General features: G+C 39.8%; 1 protein-coding gene across 5 annotated transcripts in view; it reads left to right on the top strand.

The window, feature by feature from the left end:
* The window catches only part of PDGFD (platelet derived growth factor D), a 272,794-nt gene that overhangs the window by 164,188 nt on the left and 89,365 nt on the right, over window positions 1-19,241 (top strand). For 3 of the 5 annotated variants that reach the window (XM_051853657.2, NM_001195762.1, XM_051853313.2), the window contains 2 exon segments: window positions 7,903-8,107; window positions 12,050-12,230. In XM_051853657.2, the coding sequence (XP_051709617.2) occupies window positions 7,903-8,107; window positions 12,050-12,230 (386 nt within the window). 5 annotated transcript variants of the gene reach the window in all.

Here is a 19,241-nt window from a genome sequence, read left to right as displayed (position 1 = left end):
GAAAGAAAGCTATCGAGGGAGCCATCATTGTGGTGAAACAGGTAACGGCAGCACCTGTGGTGCCAGCATCGCTTATGGGTGCCAGTTTGAGTCCCCGGTGTCCTTCTTCTCATCCAGATCCCTGCTAATGCACCTGGGAAAACAATGGAAGATCACCCAAGTCCTTGGGCCCCTGCACCCATGCAGGAGACCTTGAAGAAGCTCCTGGCTCCTGGCTTCAGACCTAACCAGCTTTGGCCATTATAGCTATTAGGAGGGAAGCAGTGGATAGAAGATTCATTCTCTCTCTCTCTCTCTCTCTCTCTCTCTCTTTCTTTCTTACTCTACCTTTCAAATAAAACAAATATGTTTTAAAAACCATCATTTTAGACCTGAAAGAAATATTAAATGCCAGGTTATCCCACACCTTGAAGGACTGATTTAGGAAACAGAAGCCAGAAATATGACATGATGTGCTTATGCTACTGTTTGTGGTACATGGGAAAGGTACAGAAATTAGAGCTAAATTCAAGATGCATCTCTTACATATACCAGCCTTCTGTTCTTTTCACTAGCAACAATTCTTTCTGTTGGTTTAGTACTTGTTAAAATAACTAAACAATTTAACATTTTAAAAAGCACAGGAAGGCTATGATACCACTTTTCTATTTTTTTCTCAACTTATTTTTTTAAACATTCATTTATTTTATTTGAAAAGCAGAGTTACAGAGAGGCAAAGGCGGAGAGAGAGAGAGAGAGAAGTCTTCCATCTGCTGGTTCACTCCCCAATTGGCCACAATGGCTGGAGCTGCACCGATCTGAAGTCAGGAGCCAGGAGTTTCTTCTGAGTCTCCCATGCAAGTGCAGGGGCCAAGGACTTGGATCATCTTCTACTGCTTTCCCAGGCCATAGCAGAGAGCTGGATCGGAAGTGGAGTAGCCGAGACTTGAACTGTGGCCCATATGGGATGCCTGCACTGCGGACGAAGGTTTTACCTGCTACGCCACAGCACCGGCCCCATTCTCAACTTATTTTTTGTGAGCTTGCAAAATAGGAGTTTATGTGGCACAACACCTGAATTAAGTAGGTTTACTGTGGCTGCTTAGCCATAGAAGTCAGACCAAATAGTTTCAATATCATTAGCTACATTCTGGGCAATCATCATTATGCATATTATAGATTATAAAATGGCAACTTTGCAAATGAAATATGGTGATAAGTCCCTTTGCAAGTTGGAAATTTTCTAACTTTATTTACTATTCTTCAGTTTTGGCTTGTAGCTGAATATAGCATTTGTGACTCAATCATTGTTGTAGGCACCTAGCTAGGGAACATGGGGCATAAGATATGTTTCTACAATGGTCAATTTGTGTGAGGTGGCAGAACCTATAACTATGTCAGTTTGTTCCTAAGGGATCATTGATCAAGCATTTAAATCTCTAGTTCAACAACTCTTGTTTGCCTTTTGCAGTTTGTATTATTATAGTGAGATAACTTTATAATTGTCATAATATTGTATTCTAACAGAAGAAATAAAATTAATGCCATTATTCATACCATCATGTCTCCTTAAGCATTATTATATGTGAGCATGAGTTATAACAGGCATGTATTGGAATCAGTGATGACTTTTCCATGAATAAGGAAGGCTAAAATAAGATGTGATACCCACTGTCAAAGGCACAAATTTGGATAACCTCTTTCTCTAGGACATTGTGTGTGGAAAACATATCTTAGAAATAGTTCCAGGCCGGTGCCGCGGCTCACTAGGCTAATCCTCCGCCTTGCAGCACCGGCCCACCGGGTTCTAGTCCTGGCCGGGGCGCCGGATTCTGTCCCGGTTGCCCCTCTTCCAGGCCAGCTCTCTGCTGTGGCCAGGGAGTGCAGTGGAGGATGGCCCAAGTGCTTGGGCCCTGCACCCCGTGGGAGACCAGGAGAAGCACCTGGCTCCTGCCATCGGATCAGCGCGGTGCGCCGGCCGCAGTGCACCAGCCGCGGCGGCCATTGGAGGGTGAACCAACGGCAAAGGAAGACCTTTCTCTCTGTCTCTCTCTCTCACTATCCACTCTGCCTGTCAAAAAATAAAAAAAATAATAAATAAAAAAGTTCCAAGAGCAGAGGTAAGAAAATGAATACAAGACAGGTCATCAAAATGACAAGATGAAAAACCAGATGTGAGGTCTGGAGTTATAGTAGGGAGGTGGAGGGGCCAATGAAGATGGGTATAAGAACCAAAAAGTAGAGCATGTGAGATTCTCAGTGGTTCTCCAACTTAGAGGTGCATCAGAATCACCTGGAGGATTTCCTATGTTCTGTTCACTCCAGCACTTCGGCTCGGGTGGGTCTGGGATGGGGTCTGAGAATTTACGTTTCTGAGAAGTTCCTAGGTGATGACCATGATGCTGGTCTGGGGACCACACTTTGAGAACCATTGATCTGGGTGAATTCCAGAGATAAATGAGAATGACTGCAATAATTTTTCATGAGCTCCTGTAATACTAGATTTGGTGAGCTAAGGATTTTTATTTTTAAGATTTATTTATTTTGAAAGAGTTATAGACAGGGAGGGAGGGAGGGGGAGAGAGAGAGAGAGAGAGAGGTTCTCCTGGTTCAATCCCCCAAGTGGCTACAACAGACAAGTCTGAGCCAGGCCAAAGCCAGGAGTTCATCTGTGTCTCCCACTTGGGTGACAGGGGCCCAAACACTTGAGCCATCTTCCACTGCTTTTCCCAGACCATTAGCAGGGAGCTGGGTCAGAAGTGGAGCTGCTGGGAAATCAAAGAGCACCAGTATGGGATGCCAGCATTGCAAGCAGAGCCTTTACCCACTTTGCCACAACACTGGCCCTGAGCTGAGTTTTTTTAGAGATTTGGGACAGACTAGACAAATATAAAATTTTGTCTCTCCTTTTTCAATTTAATTGGCTACTTTTAAGTTAAATTCATGTCTCAGAAGTTTTGAAGATCCTAACCTCCTTCTGTGTTAAAGTGCAAAGTAAGACTTTATATTCTTGCCATATAAACATCCAGAAGAATTATTTGCTGTCTATGAAAGATGATTTGTTTCCTATTTTTATAGTTCAACAGTATATGAACTGCTCTGTTTCAGCATGTGTGCTCCAAAGTACACCGCCTGGGGTCAAACTGTGATTGGATCACTCACTGTGTGCCTTGGGGTCACAAGTTTCTTAAACTCTCAGATCATTCTTTGTACAGCAGGGATGTTATCAATTGCCTAGGGTTGTTGTGAGGATGAAATTAAATAGTGGCTTTAAACCACTTGTTGTAGTTCTTGGCATATAATAACTGCTTCATAAATGTTAGGTAACGTTGGAACACCAAGTTAAGGAACATGACTATGTATGCAATACTGTGCTAGTCTTCTCAAATTTAACTTGAATGGTTGTTCTTTGCATCTGTAGTTTGTTGTGACTCTTCTGCTAAATATAGCTGAGTTGATAAGAAGTTATAAATTATATGTAAACAATGTGATTCAAATGTTAATGTTAAAGTCCATTATGGTAATCAAGAACCTAAAATTGCTGCTAGCCAATTTCAGACTAGGAAGGAAGAAGATCATCTATGGCACAGTGGTAAAAAACATCAATTCTGCAACCAAAATGCCAGGGTTTTTATTCTGGCTCCACCCGTCACTAGCTCTGTGATCATGGGCAAGTTATTTGAGCTCCCTATACCTCAGAATCTCCATCTATCAAATGATGAACATGGTAACACCTATCTCAGAGAGTGGTTATGAGTTCACATGCATGGTCACATACACACACGCAGTCACAGCCCATAGGTCATATGTGAGTATATAACGTCATTAAACATTATACAGGAAATATGCAAAATTCTTAGAACAATGCCTAGCACAAAATAAACACTGCAGAGGTGATTGCTATTAATAATATTTAGTTTTTATATCTGTATACTCTGGAAGAACTATGATTTTAAGGAAAATAAATCAGAAAATCTGTGATTTTTTTCTCTGTAGTTGGATATCATACTCACGGAGTACAGTTGATGTACTAAACTGGAACCAATTGTTGTTTTAATCAAAATTAGATGGAAATCTAATTACATTAATCTAATCTACATTAGATGGAAAACTCTCTCCAACCACTCTACAGCCTTCTTGAAAATATACCTGGCATTTCATTTATAACCAGAGTTAGTATTGTTAAGGCAATCTAGCCTTTAATGCAAAAAGGAAAAAAGTGGTTCCATTTGTACTTGTAAGAATTTCTAGAAGTGTCCCTTTAAAGGATGTTGTGGAATTTGTTATTCACAAGTTCTATGGTCTTTCCTCCAACTGTTGTCTCCTTGCCTTGCCCCTGCATTTGACATTATTTTTTTTAAAGTGATTTATTTATTTATTTGAAAGACAGTTATTGGGGCTATTTGGAGGGTGGTATGTGTTGGGACCTGGGAGAGAGAGAGATCCATCTTCCATCTATTAGTTCATTCCTCAAATAGCCACAGTGATCAGAGCCAGGCCAGGCCAGGCCAACGCCATGAGCCAGGAACTCCATCTGAGTCTCCCATGTCGGGGCAGAGGCCCAGGCATTTGCTCCCTCTTCTGTTTTTTTCCCAGGAGTATTAGGAGGGAGCTGCATCAGAAGTGGAGCATCCAGGACTTGGGAATGCCAGTGTCACAGGTGGTGGCTTAAAGCTCTGCCCCACAGTGCCAGCCCCTGCATTTAATGTTATTCAGCACGGCTCCTTGAAATCCTCTCTTTCCTGGGCAGACTGACTTAGACATGGCCTGTCCACCAGCACAGAGATCCCCCCCACCCCCGTCAGTACAAGTCCTGTTTTCAAGAATTCACTGATTCCCTAGGCTGCTGCTTCCCTCTGTCAGGGCGAGGTCTCACATTTGTTCTGTTCTGTGTGCTCAGGTCTATGCCTGGATCCTGAAAGGCTGCTAGCATTCCTACCCACTCATTACCACATCGCAATGGAATTTGTGTTTCTTCAGAAATGTTCCCCCTGCAGTACTGTGATGTATCAGTAGCACTGTCCTGGACTGAGCTCCTGGACTTCACATGTAGCTGTCCTTGTGACCCACCCCTTTGCATTCCTTTCTTAACTACAGGTTCCTTTTGATGTTTCTCCTCTGATATGACTTCCCTACTCTGTGACCTTGAAGGTCAGAACCTTATTACACAGCAGTTAATTCCCAGGAGCCATTCCTATTGGAAGCACTGTCCTTCCCATTCATCTTTGTAGTACCACATTTATCCATTCCACACCTATCCTGTTTCTACCCTTATCAGGTAGACACTTCTGCCTGGCCTTCAAATATTTCCGTAGGTAGTGTTTAGAATGTGTAGCCCCTGTGTGTCTCACTTGAGGCCCCTGGGACTCTGCTTAGGAAAACCTTCCTTCCATGATCACAGGAGAACACTGTGCACCTGCCGCCTTTCAGTTCTCCCTGCTTCTGGGCCACCAGTGCATGTACAGTCTGAGGTCTGTCTTCCTTTGTGCCTTATATATGCGAGGGCTGCATGCATGGACTTTGTTTTCAGATGTATGAAGACAGGTACCCGCCTTAAACATTTTTGAAATAGATCTGAATCCAGCATAGTATCTGTAACAGGGGGGGGGGGGGGGGGACACAGAAAGCCATTAAATATTACCCCTCAAAGAGAACAAAGAAAAAATCTGCTGCCTGCTCTGCTATTATACAGAAGATGAATCAGAATACCTGAGGTGGACACTTTAACATTTAATAGCTCTGTATTTAGATTCGTGGTTACATTCTATTCATGGCCAGTGGTATTGAATAGCATATACATAATTGATAACGTTTTATTTTAGAATAAATTCAATTTTGATTTAAGTATTAATGTAGAGAAAAATATCAAGTATTACTAGAGGTAAGATGGCATGAAAAAATTGTGCAAGTGTTGCTCAAATGATAGAAGTCTTAAACATTCTACAGCATGTTATTTTTGGAGTCTGTAATTAATAATTTTTGAGTGATAGCTCACTTGAGTCAGCCTAGAAAACAAGCCTTCAGACCCCCTTCCTAAAAGCTTCTTATGACCGAATGAGTAGGCAGGTGGCTTTCACATCTATATTTTTAGCTGAAGGTCAAGGAAAGGGAAAAGTGTCAAGTGGAGAAAATGAGTTTCAAATCCTGGAAGGTCCTCTGATTGCCCCACTCACCACAGGTGGTGACGTGACTGCAAACCAGTGCTGTCATCCCCAGGCAGGAGTGGAGACATCAACTCTTCCAGTACCCATGGCTCCCTCCAAACCAAAGCAACTGGGATACATCATCCCCAGAATGAAACCCCCAGAGATGGTTTAAATTCCATTATGCACATAAGAGAGAGAGGCATTCGTGTTTCACATGCCAATTCCTTTTCAGCCCCATCTCTTATTTTGGAAGATTTAATAGCCACCCTAACTTACAGTGGTTTCTGTCCGAAAGTTTAGTCTCCCCAAACAAGGGTACTGAATTACAGGCCTCAAAGTCAATTCTCTGTGGGTGAACACAAATAGACTGCAGCTGAAAGTCAGCGTAGGGGGTGGGGAGGAAGGCACTAAGAAGCCGAAATCTCAAGTTGGAGTAAATACTGAGAGGTGAGAAAAGGACCCACTGAGCAATGCAGTTCTGATTCAAACTTCCCAGAGTTAGGTCAAATTTCACCTCATTTCTCACCATCTGGCTGTGGATTCAGAATTTCCCACAATCCCCTAGATTTCATCATTTGCTTGAATAGAACAATTCAGAGAATTCAGGAAAGCACCATGCCTGCAGCTAAAGTTTTGCTGTAAAGGTGTCAAATCAGGATCACCCAGAGATACAAAGAGCAAGGTCTAGAGGTCCCCCAGATTGAAGTCCCCATGTCCTCAGGCCACATCACCCTCCCAGCACAATTCTAGGCATTAGCAACCACAAGGCTTATCCAAGCCTTCAAATCCAGAACTTTTACTGGGGCTTCCTTAAGCACACCTGATTGATTACAGCATGGGCAACATGATTAGCCTGGATTTCTAACCTCTTTTCCATTTCTGGAGATTGACAGATCAGGCTGATTTCCCAAGGCTCAAAGCCTTTAACCTTGTTGTCACATGGCCAGTCTTTCTGGAATGCCCAGCCCTCATTCTGAAATGATCTAGGGACCCATAGTCTATGGCCTCATTAGCATAAACTCAGGTAGCATCCCAGGGGCCCCGCCAAGAATATAGAGACATTAGACCACTTAGGAAATTCCAGGGGCTTAGAAACCCTCTTCCAGGGAGCCAGGACAAAGAACAAGACAAATTCTTTATTATATAATACAAGAAAATACAATAAGAATTGGACTTGTAAGTCACAGAAAACTAAGGAAAAAACACACATATATATAAATTTTTTATAGCAGAGCAATCAACTGGAAAGTATTGCATTAATATACTCCTAAAATAACTGGCTATTAAATACTAGTAGAGTCTTTTCATTTATTTTTCACTCATTCATTCTTTAAATGAGATTTATATGGTTCTTCTTGTGCTCCTACTGGAGATAGACTACTGATGTAGTATTAACAAAATTATTTTAAAAGTAAATAAATAAATAAATAGTTTTTATGTTATACAGAAAAGATTAACTATTTAAAATTATTAGCTGATTTTGATTCCAATCTAAATAAGCCTGAGTTCTGAAATAATTACTAATTATTGCTTATCAGAATTATGTCAGAAAGCCCCCAAAATATTAGACATTAAATCTAGACTTGAATACTTTGGAGAAGTAGGGATAATAGAAGAAATATCTGTGTTGCTTGTTTAACCCGAAGACTATTTGTTTTTATATTTTTAAACAAAATCCAGAAATGCTTTGAAATGTGATACGTTATAAACTGTTCTTTTTTTGCTTTCCTGTAATTGGAGCAACATACTAATTTCTACAAGTTGTGACTACTAACAGAGAGCAATCACCTCACAGACTTGTACCGAAAAGATGAGACCATCCAGGTGACAGGAAATGGCCATGTGCAGAGTCCTCGCTTCCCGAACAGCTACCCCAGGAACCTGCTTCTGACGTGGAGGCTCCACTCCCAGGAGAAAACAAGGATACAACTAGCGTTTGACCATCAGTTTGGATTAGAGGAGGCAGAAAATGATATCTGTAGGTAAGTGAAACAAAAAAGTCCATTTGAGGGTACCATCCGAAGGTGAGAGAAGGATGAAGTTAAAGCATCATATGAGATGTTCCCTTTGAGCCTTTTGGACCTACCCATAATATGCCGTGTTATTTTCAGTAAGCCTTTGTGTCAGCCGTAGTAGGCAGCACAGCAAAGGTTGTGCTGCGGCTGAACTAATAACCTGGAGTGATTGATTGACAGAAACCCGCCTCCACACCAGTCATGACTGTGACTGCTCAGGTAGGGTGGAATCTAGAGGTGCCTGTCCTTTTTGCAGGCTTTGTGAGCAGGAAAAGACGACCAGTGTCCCATGTCACCTGCGGCTATATCATGTGGCCTGGTCAAAGCCTGCCCCTTGCTATAGTGGACATCAGCCCCTGCTGGGTCCCTGGCATTGACCCAAGCCACTGTGACCACATTATTTCCCCCAGTGCTGGCTGAGGACCCCATCAGGGCCTTATGCTGAATTCCTAGTATCAAGGCCTCAGAGATCTGCAAGAGGAAGAGAAAGGAACCTGAGGCCAAGTGTTCTTCAGAGGAATCTGTTTCCTGTGGTTGCTGGGTCACGAGTGAAAGATGAAAGCTGTGCCTGACAGTCTTCTTCCTTCAGAGTTTATTTATCAGAGAAATCCTGCACTGTCGTTCTTTGAAATGTCTGCTCACAGCATCTTACTCGCTTAATTAGCATGTGTAAGACTCTGGAAGGATTTTCCTTCAGGTTTTGTACTTTTCTGCATGCATTTGTTCTGCATTGCCAATGAACTACTGAACTGCCAAATCCTTCCAGCAGGTTTATTTTCCTTCGAATAATAAAAAGGGGTGCCTCAAATTTGGTTGCCCTTTGTTGCATGTTGATTATGCTGACAGCTTTTACTATGTTGCTATTTTTCCAAGAATAACAGCAATGACTTACTTTCTAGGACCACAGAGGGTAATGTATGCCAGAAAGCAGAGCTGAATACCTGCGTGAAGAACCAGTTAATATTTACAAAGAGAGTAAATGAAACCTAATCTTGTGTCTTTTTAACCTTGAAAGGGAGACCTAATTTACTGTCTTAGGGAAAAAAATAAACGTTATTGAAATATTGTTAAAGGTGATGACACAGAAGGTCCCATGATCTGTTTCTGTACATCAGGTACTTCTGACACCAACTGTGAAGGAGGGTTTATCCCTATCAGCCAGTTCTCTGACAGTGCTATATGGCCTATAATTCAATGCAACTCTACTTGGAGTTAGTGTCACATCCCACGAGTGTAGGACTTGGCCCTACAAGACTGCTGCTCCCATGTTAGATGCAATTGTAGGTCTCAGATGCCAGCTGTCCTTCTACTTCTGATGGACACCTATAAATCACAAGGTTGCACAACCTCCTCCTTTGGTTTTATAATATGCTAGAAGAGCTCATGAAACTCAAGAAAACCCTTAGTGTTACATTAACAGTTTATTATAAAGTATATAACGCAGAAACAGCCAAATGGAATAGCTAAACAGAGCAAGGTAGTAGGAAGGGTGCGTCCTTCAAGTCAGTCACCCTTCAAGCATCTCAAGTTATTCTGCCCAACAGCCCTCTGAACTCTGTAGTCAGGGTTTTAGGGAGGTCTGAGTATGTATATGATTGCTTTCATCATTGTGCGATGTTGACTACACTCACTCTCTACGTCCTCTCTTCTCTCCAGAGTTTTTAAAATTTCCAACCCCCTAATTATGCTTTACTCTTTCTGTTGACCAGTCCCCATTCTGAAGCTATGTAGGTGCCTATCTAGAGGCATGTCATTAGCATACACTTGGTTATTGTTGAAAGGTTATCATTATGAACAGCAAGCACTCACCCCAGCACTAAGAAGTTCCAGGAGCCCGGGGAGCTTTGTGTCAAGAACCAGGGACATAGGCCAAACATACACATGCACACACACACACACACACACACATTTTCCCTCACAGTATCACAGACGGGAAACCACAACTGAGCTAGAATTTTGGTCCCAATAGTGAGTCCTTTTGATTCTGGCCTTTAAAATAGAAGAGGGAGTTAGGTAGGCTTTCTCTCTGAACCCTTCATGAAATCTTTGCTGTTTCCTTCAAACTGTATGGAAGAGGGTAGAGAAATAAGAGGTAGAAAAGAGGGGAGGAAACGGGGAGTGACAGTTTAGTGATTTGCAAAATGGTACTTTCTGGACTTTATATTCAGAGGTAAAATTATACTGTTGTTGGGTTTTTCCAAAAATTTTCAACACAAGTGACCTATTGTGTTGCAAACAAAGTCTCACATAAACCATGCTTCATGCAATAAATATGATTTACACATATTATATTTGAAATGAAATGCAATTGATTTCCTACCATCTGTTCCAAAGCCTCCTTGATGTTTACGTTGTAATACTTTATTGCTTGAATAATGATTCTTTGTGCTTTTCACCTTCCAAGTACTGTATAAATTCTTAGAAGTTAATTTACACTGCAACAAGATATATCTAGCTGGTAAAAGTTTATAAGCCTTCTTAGTTTGTGCATAAGGAAACTGAGGCATAGGGCACAAGGGTGTTGTAAACCATTGCTAAAGAAATTTAGACACAATATCATTAGTTTACAGTTGCTTCAAAATTCTACCTATTCAATAAGAGTTTTGAGGTCCATGAGTAAGACCGGTGAAGTCATATGGATTTTCTTTATATTCAGACACCATGATTCTTATGCTGATTTCTTCTGGTAGTCATGACAAGAAAATATAAGATAGATGTGAATTTTGTGCTGGAATTTACCCTGGATGCCCATCATTTTGTGCATGACTTTAACAGCTGAAGTTATTCTGGGACAGTGTTAAGGAATAAGACACTAATGAGGAGTTGAAAAACAATTCAACCAATCAAATGTTAGGGGTCTAGAAATGGAATAAGGGGTCCCTATAAAATGGAAATTCTGGCACTGAGATGTCATATTCTGTGATGGAATGAAGAACGGGATACTATGGACAGGCTTGAAGGATCAACTGTTCACATTGAAAAACTAAAAAGACCTTGGCTTGTCTTCTTGGATTCTGGGATTCTGTGTTTCTCTGACAAATACCAAAGGCACACCCGTGGTCTTATGTTCATTCGTCTGATTCAACCAGCTCCAATATTGGTTAGCGCACATCTTTCCACAAAGTTATAGATTTCCCTTTATGCTAAGTGCCATATTTTATGATATGATCTCTCCAAAAGATGGTTTTCTTTTTTTTTTAACTTTTATTTAATGAATATAAATTTCCAAAGTACAGCTTGGATTACAATGGCTTCCCCCCCCCATAACTTCCCTCCCACCCGTAACCCTCCCCTTTCCCTCTCCCTCTCCCCTTCCATTCACATCAAGATTCATTTCATTTTCAATTCTCCAAAAGATGGTTTTCAAAAAGAGAATGTGGCAAATCATGTCTTTATCCATTTGTTCCCTTTATTGAGAGGGCTCATTCTGTAAGTGATATAAATCATTTCGTTTCTCAAGGAGGCATTTAATGCCATAAATTCAAAAGAGGATTTTATTAGAAATACCTTACATAATGAATATTTGGGCATATTTCCTAACTGAGACTTCCAAAGCATACAAAAAACTAGTTGTTAGATTTTTCCAGGAAAATGTTCAAATCTAGATGCTCCGAAAATTTTGTTTTGATTGTTGGTGATCTGTGAGTTATCATGCATAAATGTATAAATAAGTTTGTAGACATCTTTCAGAAAATATATAGGCATCTTTTAGAATAGATATTAGAGTTTCAATTTAGAAAATCTAATCCAAAAACTAGCTTCTTTTTAACAATTCAATAGGTTATAATTTTCCTTCAGTTAGTAGGTTAGTGAGAAATTGCATATTTTAGTTTTAATTTCTCAGTGAAAGTATGAGTTTCAAAATGTACTTCAAACAAAACATGCCCATTATTGTCAAATTGATTCTAGGTATGATTTTGTGGAAGTTGAAGATATATCTGAGACAAGTACCGTTATTAGAGGACGATGGTGTGGACACAAGGAAGTTCCTCCGAGGATAACATCAAGAACAAACCAAATTAAAATAACGTTCAAGTCTGATGACTACTTTGTGGCTAAACCTGGGTTCAAGATTTATTATTCTTTTGTGGTAAGTAGCTTTTGTACTCCATGATTAAAAGCAGACACTGCTATCATGAAGTATAGAGATCATTTTCTATGATTAAATACAGTGGTGTGAGGGTGTATCAGCTTTATTAATTTCTTATGGTATGGTTTTCTCCTACCCTCTGGCCAAAATGTGAAAGCCTTCATTAGCAAGGAATGCCAGTTTGGATCTTTATATCAATTATTGGGCCTTGAATTGTAAAAAAAAATTCATAGAAAAAAATAGTATATAGGGAAGGAAGTATTAAATTACCCTTAATTCAACTGAAGCAAGGTTAATATATGTGTAACCAAATAGAAGGCTCTATTTGAGAATAGAGCAAGGTTTCAGAAATAAAGCTAAAGAAAATACTTTGTCTTTTTGCTTGAAATGTTGTCTATAAATTCCATCAGAGAATAAGTCCGATGATTATAGCTTAAACCATGTCTCAGATTTGAAAAGATTCCAGGTTATAATCATAGAACCTCAGCGTTGGCCAGCATCTTCAAGGTCTAGCTTAGGATGCAATTCAACAGGATAAATTCTGTTTAATAGATCCATGCATATTTTAAGTCTCACCTCTACTTAAACACCATAGGAGCAATTCCCAACTCTAAAAGATTGTTAAAAAGTGCTCAACCCCATGTGGAGCAAAATCTGCATTGTAATTAAGTGTAATTGCTGAATCCCACATACTCATGAGCCTTCTTCATTAATTCATCAATGAATGTAACAATATTGTTCTCCCTCTTTGTCAGACATTCTGATATAATAGAGACACGATGATATTGTCAGACATTCTAATATAATAGAGACACGATGATATTGTCAGACATTCTGATAGATTTAGTAAAAATATAATAATAAACTAGACAAAACTGAGCTGGAACCTCCTGGAGTTTATCATCTGATTGAGATGATATTAATTTAAAAAGTTAACAATAAAAAATGATGAGTAATAAGACAGAAGAACTGTGGACTGTATGATAAGTCCATATAAACATTGGGAGTAATTTTGCTTGTGTGTTGTCTTAAATATCCCTGAATCACTCCAGTGTTCATAACATATTGATTTATTCTCACAGCAACAATTTTTACTGTCCTTCAATCTGCCTTGTCCCTTTTCAAAGTGTGGATGTCAAAATAGACCAAATAAGCAAAAAAATGGTCTCAATTTTGGGGATGTTTTCCTCTTAAGAATTAATTTAAAATAGGAAAATATTGCTTTTAAAAAATTTAATGTTTCTTGCATTATGGTGAGTTATTAAATACTAAATGAATTCTACATCAGAACATTTTAAGTGAAAAAATAGTATGCAGTGACACGGGTTCCAGTTTTATTTGAAAGCAATCTCATGCATTATTTACATTATTGCAAACTCAAGAAATGCTGTTTTACACTAAAATTGAATTGTGAACCTTTGATTTCTATGTTTCTCTGCCTTTTAATGTATGCAATAACCCATTTGTCCTCATCAAAATAAATAGGCCTCATGAAGGATCTTATTTTTTTTAAATTATCAATCACTATTAGTATTAAGGCATATGTTTTTGTTGCACTTTGGTTATGATCAAGTTGAATGATCCATAAGTCAGTTTGAAACACCCTAACTATAACTCAATATCTTTAAGGCAGAACAATTCCTTTTGTAGGATGCAGTAGAAGTATGTGCTATACTTTTATCTGACTGGCAATAAAGCAGGGTAGGTTACACCTGCACCATCAAAAATATGTGAGAAATGCATTGTACTATGGCATTATGGCAGCTACAACATCAATATAACCTGACTTTTCAACTCTTTTATAATCTCTTAATAAATACTCTATTATATCCTATTAATCAAAAGAGTAATCTATTATATTATTACAGAACCATGTCATCAATGAGATGCATGTGTATATACTTAAGTTTTGTTCATGGTGCAGATTTATCATCATTTCCCAGCCAATGCTGCATAGAATACTGGGTGGGCTTTGTAGTTTGGATGTAAACTGTTTAGCATCACTCAACTCATTTGCTCTGCTGGTACATTCAATTGTGTTTTTTAGATCTGATGATAGTTACAATATTTTGGTGTATTTACTTAGCAGCCTCTTGGTCTGCATCCATTGAGAATAGCTGCAGATTCTCTTTCCCCTCTTAACAGATTTCTGGCACTAAATGTGGTCAAATAGGGCCAAAGTACTTTGGTGGCTAAATGCCGAAAGGTAGAATGAGTTTAGCTTCCAGGTATGTAGAAACTCTAGATCTGGGTGGCCTTTTTAGAAAACTCTTGTTTGATTCTTGCTAAATAGGGACAGAAGATCATATGTACCTTACCCACTGTATTGGGAAAATCATTTGGTTCATCTTTAAGTTTTACTTCGGTTTAAAGCAGAGTTTTTAAACTCAACAGGTTGGCTAGAGAGATAGGAATTAGTAATGGCAAGCCCTCTTCCAGGGTGTTAAAGTAATTTTAGAATGCTAAAGACTTTTGGTGGCTAGAGGAAGCCGTTGCAACCTCCACTTTAAGGAAGATTGGTGCTAGGAAAATTTGAGCCTTAAGAATAGCTCTTGAGGAGAACAGGTACCTTGGAAACAGCAAGTAGCCATTAGGATAGGTGAGATCACTTCCCTCAGTATGCCCGCCTTTCCATCTCTGGGCCTCCTGTTCATGTCTCTGCTGTTCCGATAATGACTTTACAGCTGGACCAGGACTTCTGAGGCTATGCGACATAAGGACCACAAATGCCCACACAATGGATTCAAGTCTCACATGGACTATGTTCATTCAATTTTTGGAAAGTCTAATGTGTTTTAGTTAATTTTTCATCTGAACAAACTGGATAAGATCGATAGCTTATTTTTGTTGGGGAGTGATTTTTATATTAAAATTTTATTTGCTGTGATTGGAATTAAAAATCCTACCTTTTTTCTAAACATCTGTCACCATCCCCCATCAGAATAATGCAGCATAGTCATACGGGACTAGGGTTTTCTTATAAAATACACTTTGAATTGAAGGCTCATCTCACTGTTAATAACAGTGTGATACTGAACAAGTTTCTCCCCTCCCCCCTTTGATGCTACCTCTTTAAAATTGGGATAAAAATTGGAATTGGTATGAAATTTTAAAATTATTGCACTATTTAGCACAATGCCTCACATGTAGTTACTGTTTAGTAACTAGTGATAGTGAGCCTACCTTTATCATCACTAACGATGTATGTGTGTGTGTCTCCTCCAGATAAATGATAATGAACTTTTGTGAGTGGGTCAGAATGTCATTCCTTTGTGTTTTCTACAGAGTGCTTTACACCTGGCTAGACAGTGTGTTTATTAAATTGACCCTTCCTCAGTAAACATGATTCATAAGAAGAACTTCCTAATTTTGCTTTCCCATTCTCCTGCTCAGCCTGCTTTTCTGATTTCACTCCATTGAGGAAAACAGATAGATGCTTTAGAATGAATAAAAAGAAAAGAAAATTCATCAAGCATTTGGTAGCAAGATTTGATTCAATTAACCCAATTTTGGGGGGAATAAATACCTGAATGGTTCCGAATCCTTTGTTAAAGACCACTTAGTAGATTATTAAGAAATGTTCTGTTACAAGGCTCCCAGTGGAATGTGTGCGAAGAAGTAAGTGGACACGGCCGTGATTTAAAATGTGCTGCTCAGTGGCTACAGGCTCAGTTTCCTCATTTGTAAAATGGAGATATTCTGTTGGACATTACGTAGAAGTGAAGATCAAATCAGGTAACTTTAGAAAACCACTCTGTCTAGACTCTATTAATTACTCAAATATCTGCGGCTATTATTGCTATCATTATACCGGGTATTATTATTGACATAGCAGGTGACAGATAAGCTGCCCGTTGTCAGCATGGACACTCTGACAATAACTCACTTACTTCATACAAGATAGAAACATCTTATTGTACATTGTAGCACACAAGAGAACATTTGTATTTTACAGTACAGAATTTATGTGTGGTGTGTGCATGTGATTAATAGTGAAATATTTTAATTCAAAAGTAAATTAAACCATTTAAAAGCCATTACAACCTTTTTTGTTTGATTAATGAAGTATAGTGTATTTTTAAATGAAAATTTCTAGTACCCATTATTAATACTTTAAAAAATAAAAATGCATTTTTATCAGATCGGTTGCTTAATATCTCCGTTGTGAATTAGCATCAAATAGTACATTTAAGAGTTATATTGAGACTAGAACTCATATAAAACATGCCCTTGCATAGAAATGATTATTTAAAATAGAAAAGACAAGGGAGAAGGTTGTAAAGGAGAGGAGGAAGAAGAGGACCCAAGAGTTAAACAAGATTCCCAATTAGTGACTTGCAGATTTCAGTTTTGCTCACCTAAAACATACCAGCTGGTGGGACAAAAAGAAAATACTCAATAACAAAATATGTGTAAATAGTTTGTCCTCATTTTACAAAGATAGATTCTTAAATTTTCAAATTTTATTTTGAAAGGAGAAAAAGAAAGAGTGAAACACTCCCATTTACTGGGTCACTTCCCAAATGACTGCAATGGCCAAAGTTGGGCCATCCAAAGCCTGGATCCAGGAACTAAATCCAGGTTCCCCACATGAATAGAAGACATCCAACTACTTGAATGTCTCCTGCTGTCTTCCAGTGTGTGCATTAGCAAGAAGCTGGAATGAAGAGCAAAGCTGGCACACTCAAACCAAGGCACTCTGTCATGAGAAGTGAACCTTTCAAGCAACATCTTAACAGCTGTGCCCAATGCCACCCCTAAAGTGAATTATTAAACAAAGCTAGATAGTAAAGGAATTCCTTCATTAAAAAGTGTAGACGTTTCATCTTGACTGGCCTATTCAGATAGAAATTGCTCGACATTCTGAACATCCACTGGCATTTTGGACACTGCAACCAGAACTGTATACAGAGCATAGTTGAAGGTGGTGTCTCCACAGCAGATTCTGTCCACCTGTTCTTCCCCTGACGTGCATCCTGGTAGACTTGCGGGAGCAGGAAGAGCTGTGCTGTTGTTTCCTGAATGCCTGTGGTGGGCCTGTCCGTGTACATCCAGGGCTCTGGAGAGTCAGCCAGCTGTGAGGGAGACAGGTGGAGCCCGCCCTAGGGAACTTGCATGGTAGTGGGAGGAAACAGATAATGTGTGTGTGTGGAGAGTAAGTCGTTTGTACAGGCATCACTTACCTGGAGCTCATGAAAAGCATGTGAAAGAGAGTAGTGTGGTGGAGAGTGGCTGGGCATAGGCCTTCCACCCCGAGGGAGTCAGAGAAGATCTGCAGATAGAAAATTGCAGCTGAGATCTGAAACACGAGAAGGTGCAAACTCTGCAAGGCTCGGGGAGAAGGCATGAAGAAAAAGAAGAGCAAATGCCAAGATTCTCTTCGTGCCTTGGCTCTCCAGCTGCTGGAGGAAAACATGCATAAGGGAAAGAAAGTACTAACATAGCCTGCTCCTCTCCCCGCAGGAGTGAGAAGAGGGGTTTCTTATCCTCATCTCAACCAAGGTTTCCAGTCTTTGAGTCACTTAGTGGGATCAAGTAAATAAAACCGGAGCGTCCACTAAGGCCAGATACTAGACAAGTGTTAGTAAGGCACTAAACAAAATGCGGACAGAAAGAAAGCCATGAGGGGCAGACAGGAGGATAGCTCAGCAAGAGAAGCAGATGTGTGCGTTTCTGCAGTAGACGGGCAAGCCTTCATGCTTTGAGAGGCCCTAATGCAGCTGTTCTTAGGAACAGTCTCCTTGTTACCACTTTTTATAGGCAGGGACAGATAAGTGTTCTCCTTTAATATTTGACGATTGTTCTAAACTTTCACCACCAATCACAGAGACTATTTTCATAAACTAGCATTCTCTTTGGGAAGGTTGAATGACTCTATCATGTAACTCAAATTGTTTTACAAAAGCCTGAATATAGAATGAGAATATTAATATAGTTCATGGAGGGATGAACAGCAAAATTTACTATAATCCTGGAGTAGAGAATAATTTGTCAGAGGATATGGCTATATGGCTGGTCTTTTTTTTTTTTTTGGACAGGCAGAGTTAGACAGTGAGAGAGGGAGAGAGAAAGATCTTCCTTTTCCGTTGGTTCACCCCCTAAGTGGCCGCTACGGCCAGAGCATTGAGGCCAGCGCACTGTGCCGATCCGAAGCCAGGAGCCAAGTACTTCCTCCTGGTCTCCCATGCGGGTGCAGGGCCCAAGCACTTGGGCCATCCTCCATTGCACTCCTGGGCCAAAGCAGAGAGCTAGACTGGAAGAGGAGCAACCAGGACAGAATCCGGCTCCCCGACTGGGACTAGAACCCGGGGTGCTGGTGCCGCAGGCGGAGGATTAGCCCAGTGAGCCATGGCGCCGGCCAGGATATGGCTGGTCTTAGCAAATGGCCTTGGGTGATGGGAATAAAGGGACAGTTGGGTTCTTCTGTGGTAGGAGAATGCTGAGGAGAAGGAGGTGGGTAAGAAAGTGTTAAGGGAATGGATGGAGTCAGGAAAGTGAGATGAATGAAATCCTATTTAAATATTATTTGGCTACATTAATTGGCTACAAGGATTTTTATTGAGCATCTATTATGTTTCATAATAGGGTAGTGAACAAAATAGGTCCTTGCTCTTTTAGAACTTATAACTTGGTGAATACAGTACTGAGGATGATAATAAGTTTATTATAAAATAATAATAGTATCTAACCCTTTATATTTCTGGGAATTAAATATTTAATGCCCTGTGTGTGGGATTTTAATACACTGGCTTGTTGTAAATAATCTGCTATTAAGCCATAACTGAAAGCATCCCTACAAAGGCTGACTTAGCAAATTACAGAATTTAGAGCTGCATCCTCTTAGAGATCTAGTGCCTAGGCAATCCCTTATTCTACAAGTGAGGCCAGGAACACAGAGCAGAAAAATTTATAAATGAGGCCATGAACACACAGAGGTTAGGAGTTTACCTCTGGTCACAGAGAGTGTGTGTGTGTGTGTGTGTGTGTGTATGCATATATATCCCTTAGATA

The sequence above is a fragment of the Oryctolagus cuniculus genome, chromosome 1, assembly GCF_964237555.1.
Source record: "Oryctolagus cuniculus chromosome 1, mOryCun1.1, whole genome shotgun sequence".
Classification (NCBI taxonomy): domain Eukaryota; kingdom Metazoa; phylum Chordata; class Mammalia; order Lagomorpha; family Leporidae; genus Oryctolagus; species Oryctolagus cuniculus.
This window is presented reverse-complemented; position numbering and strand designations above follow the sequence as displayed.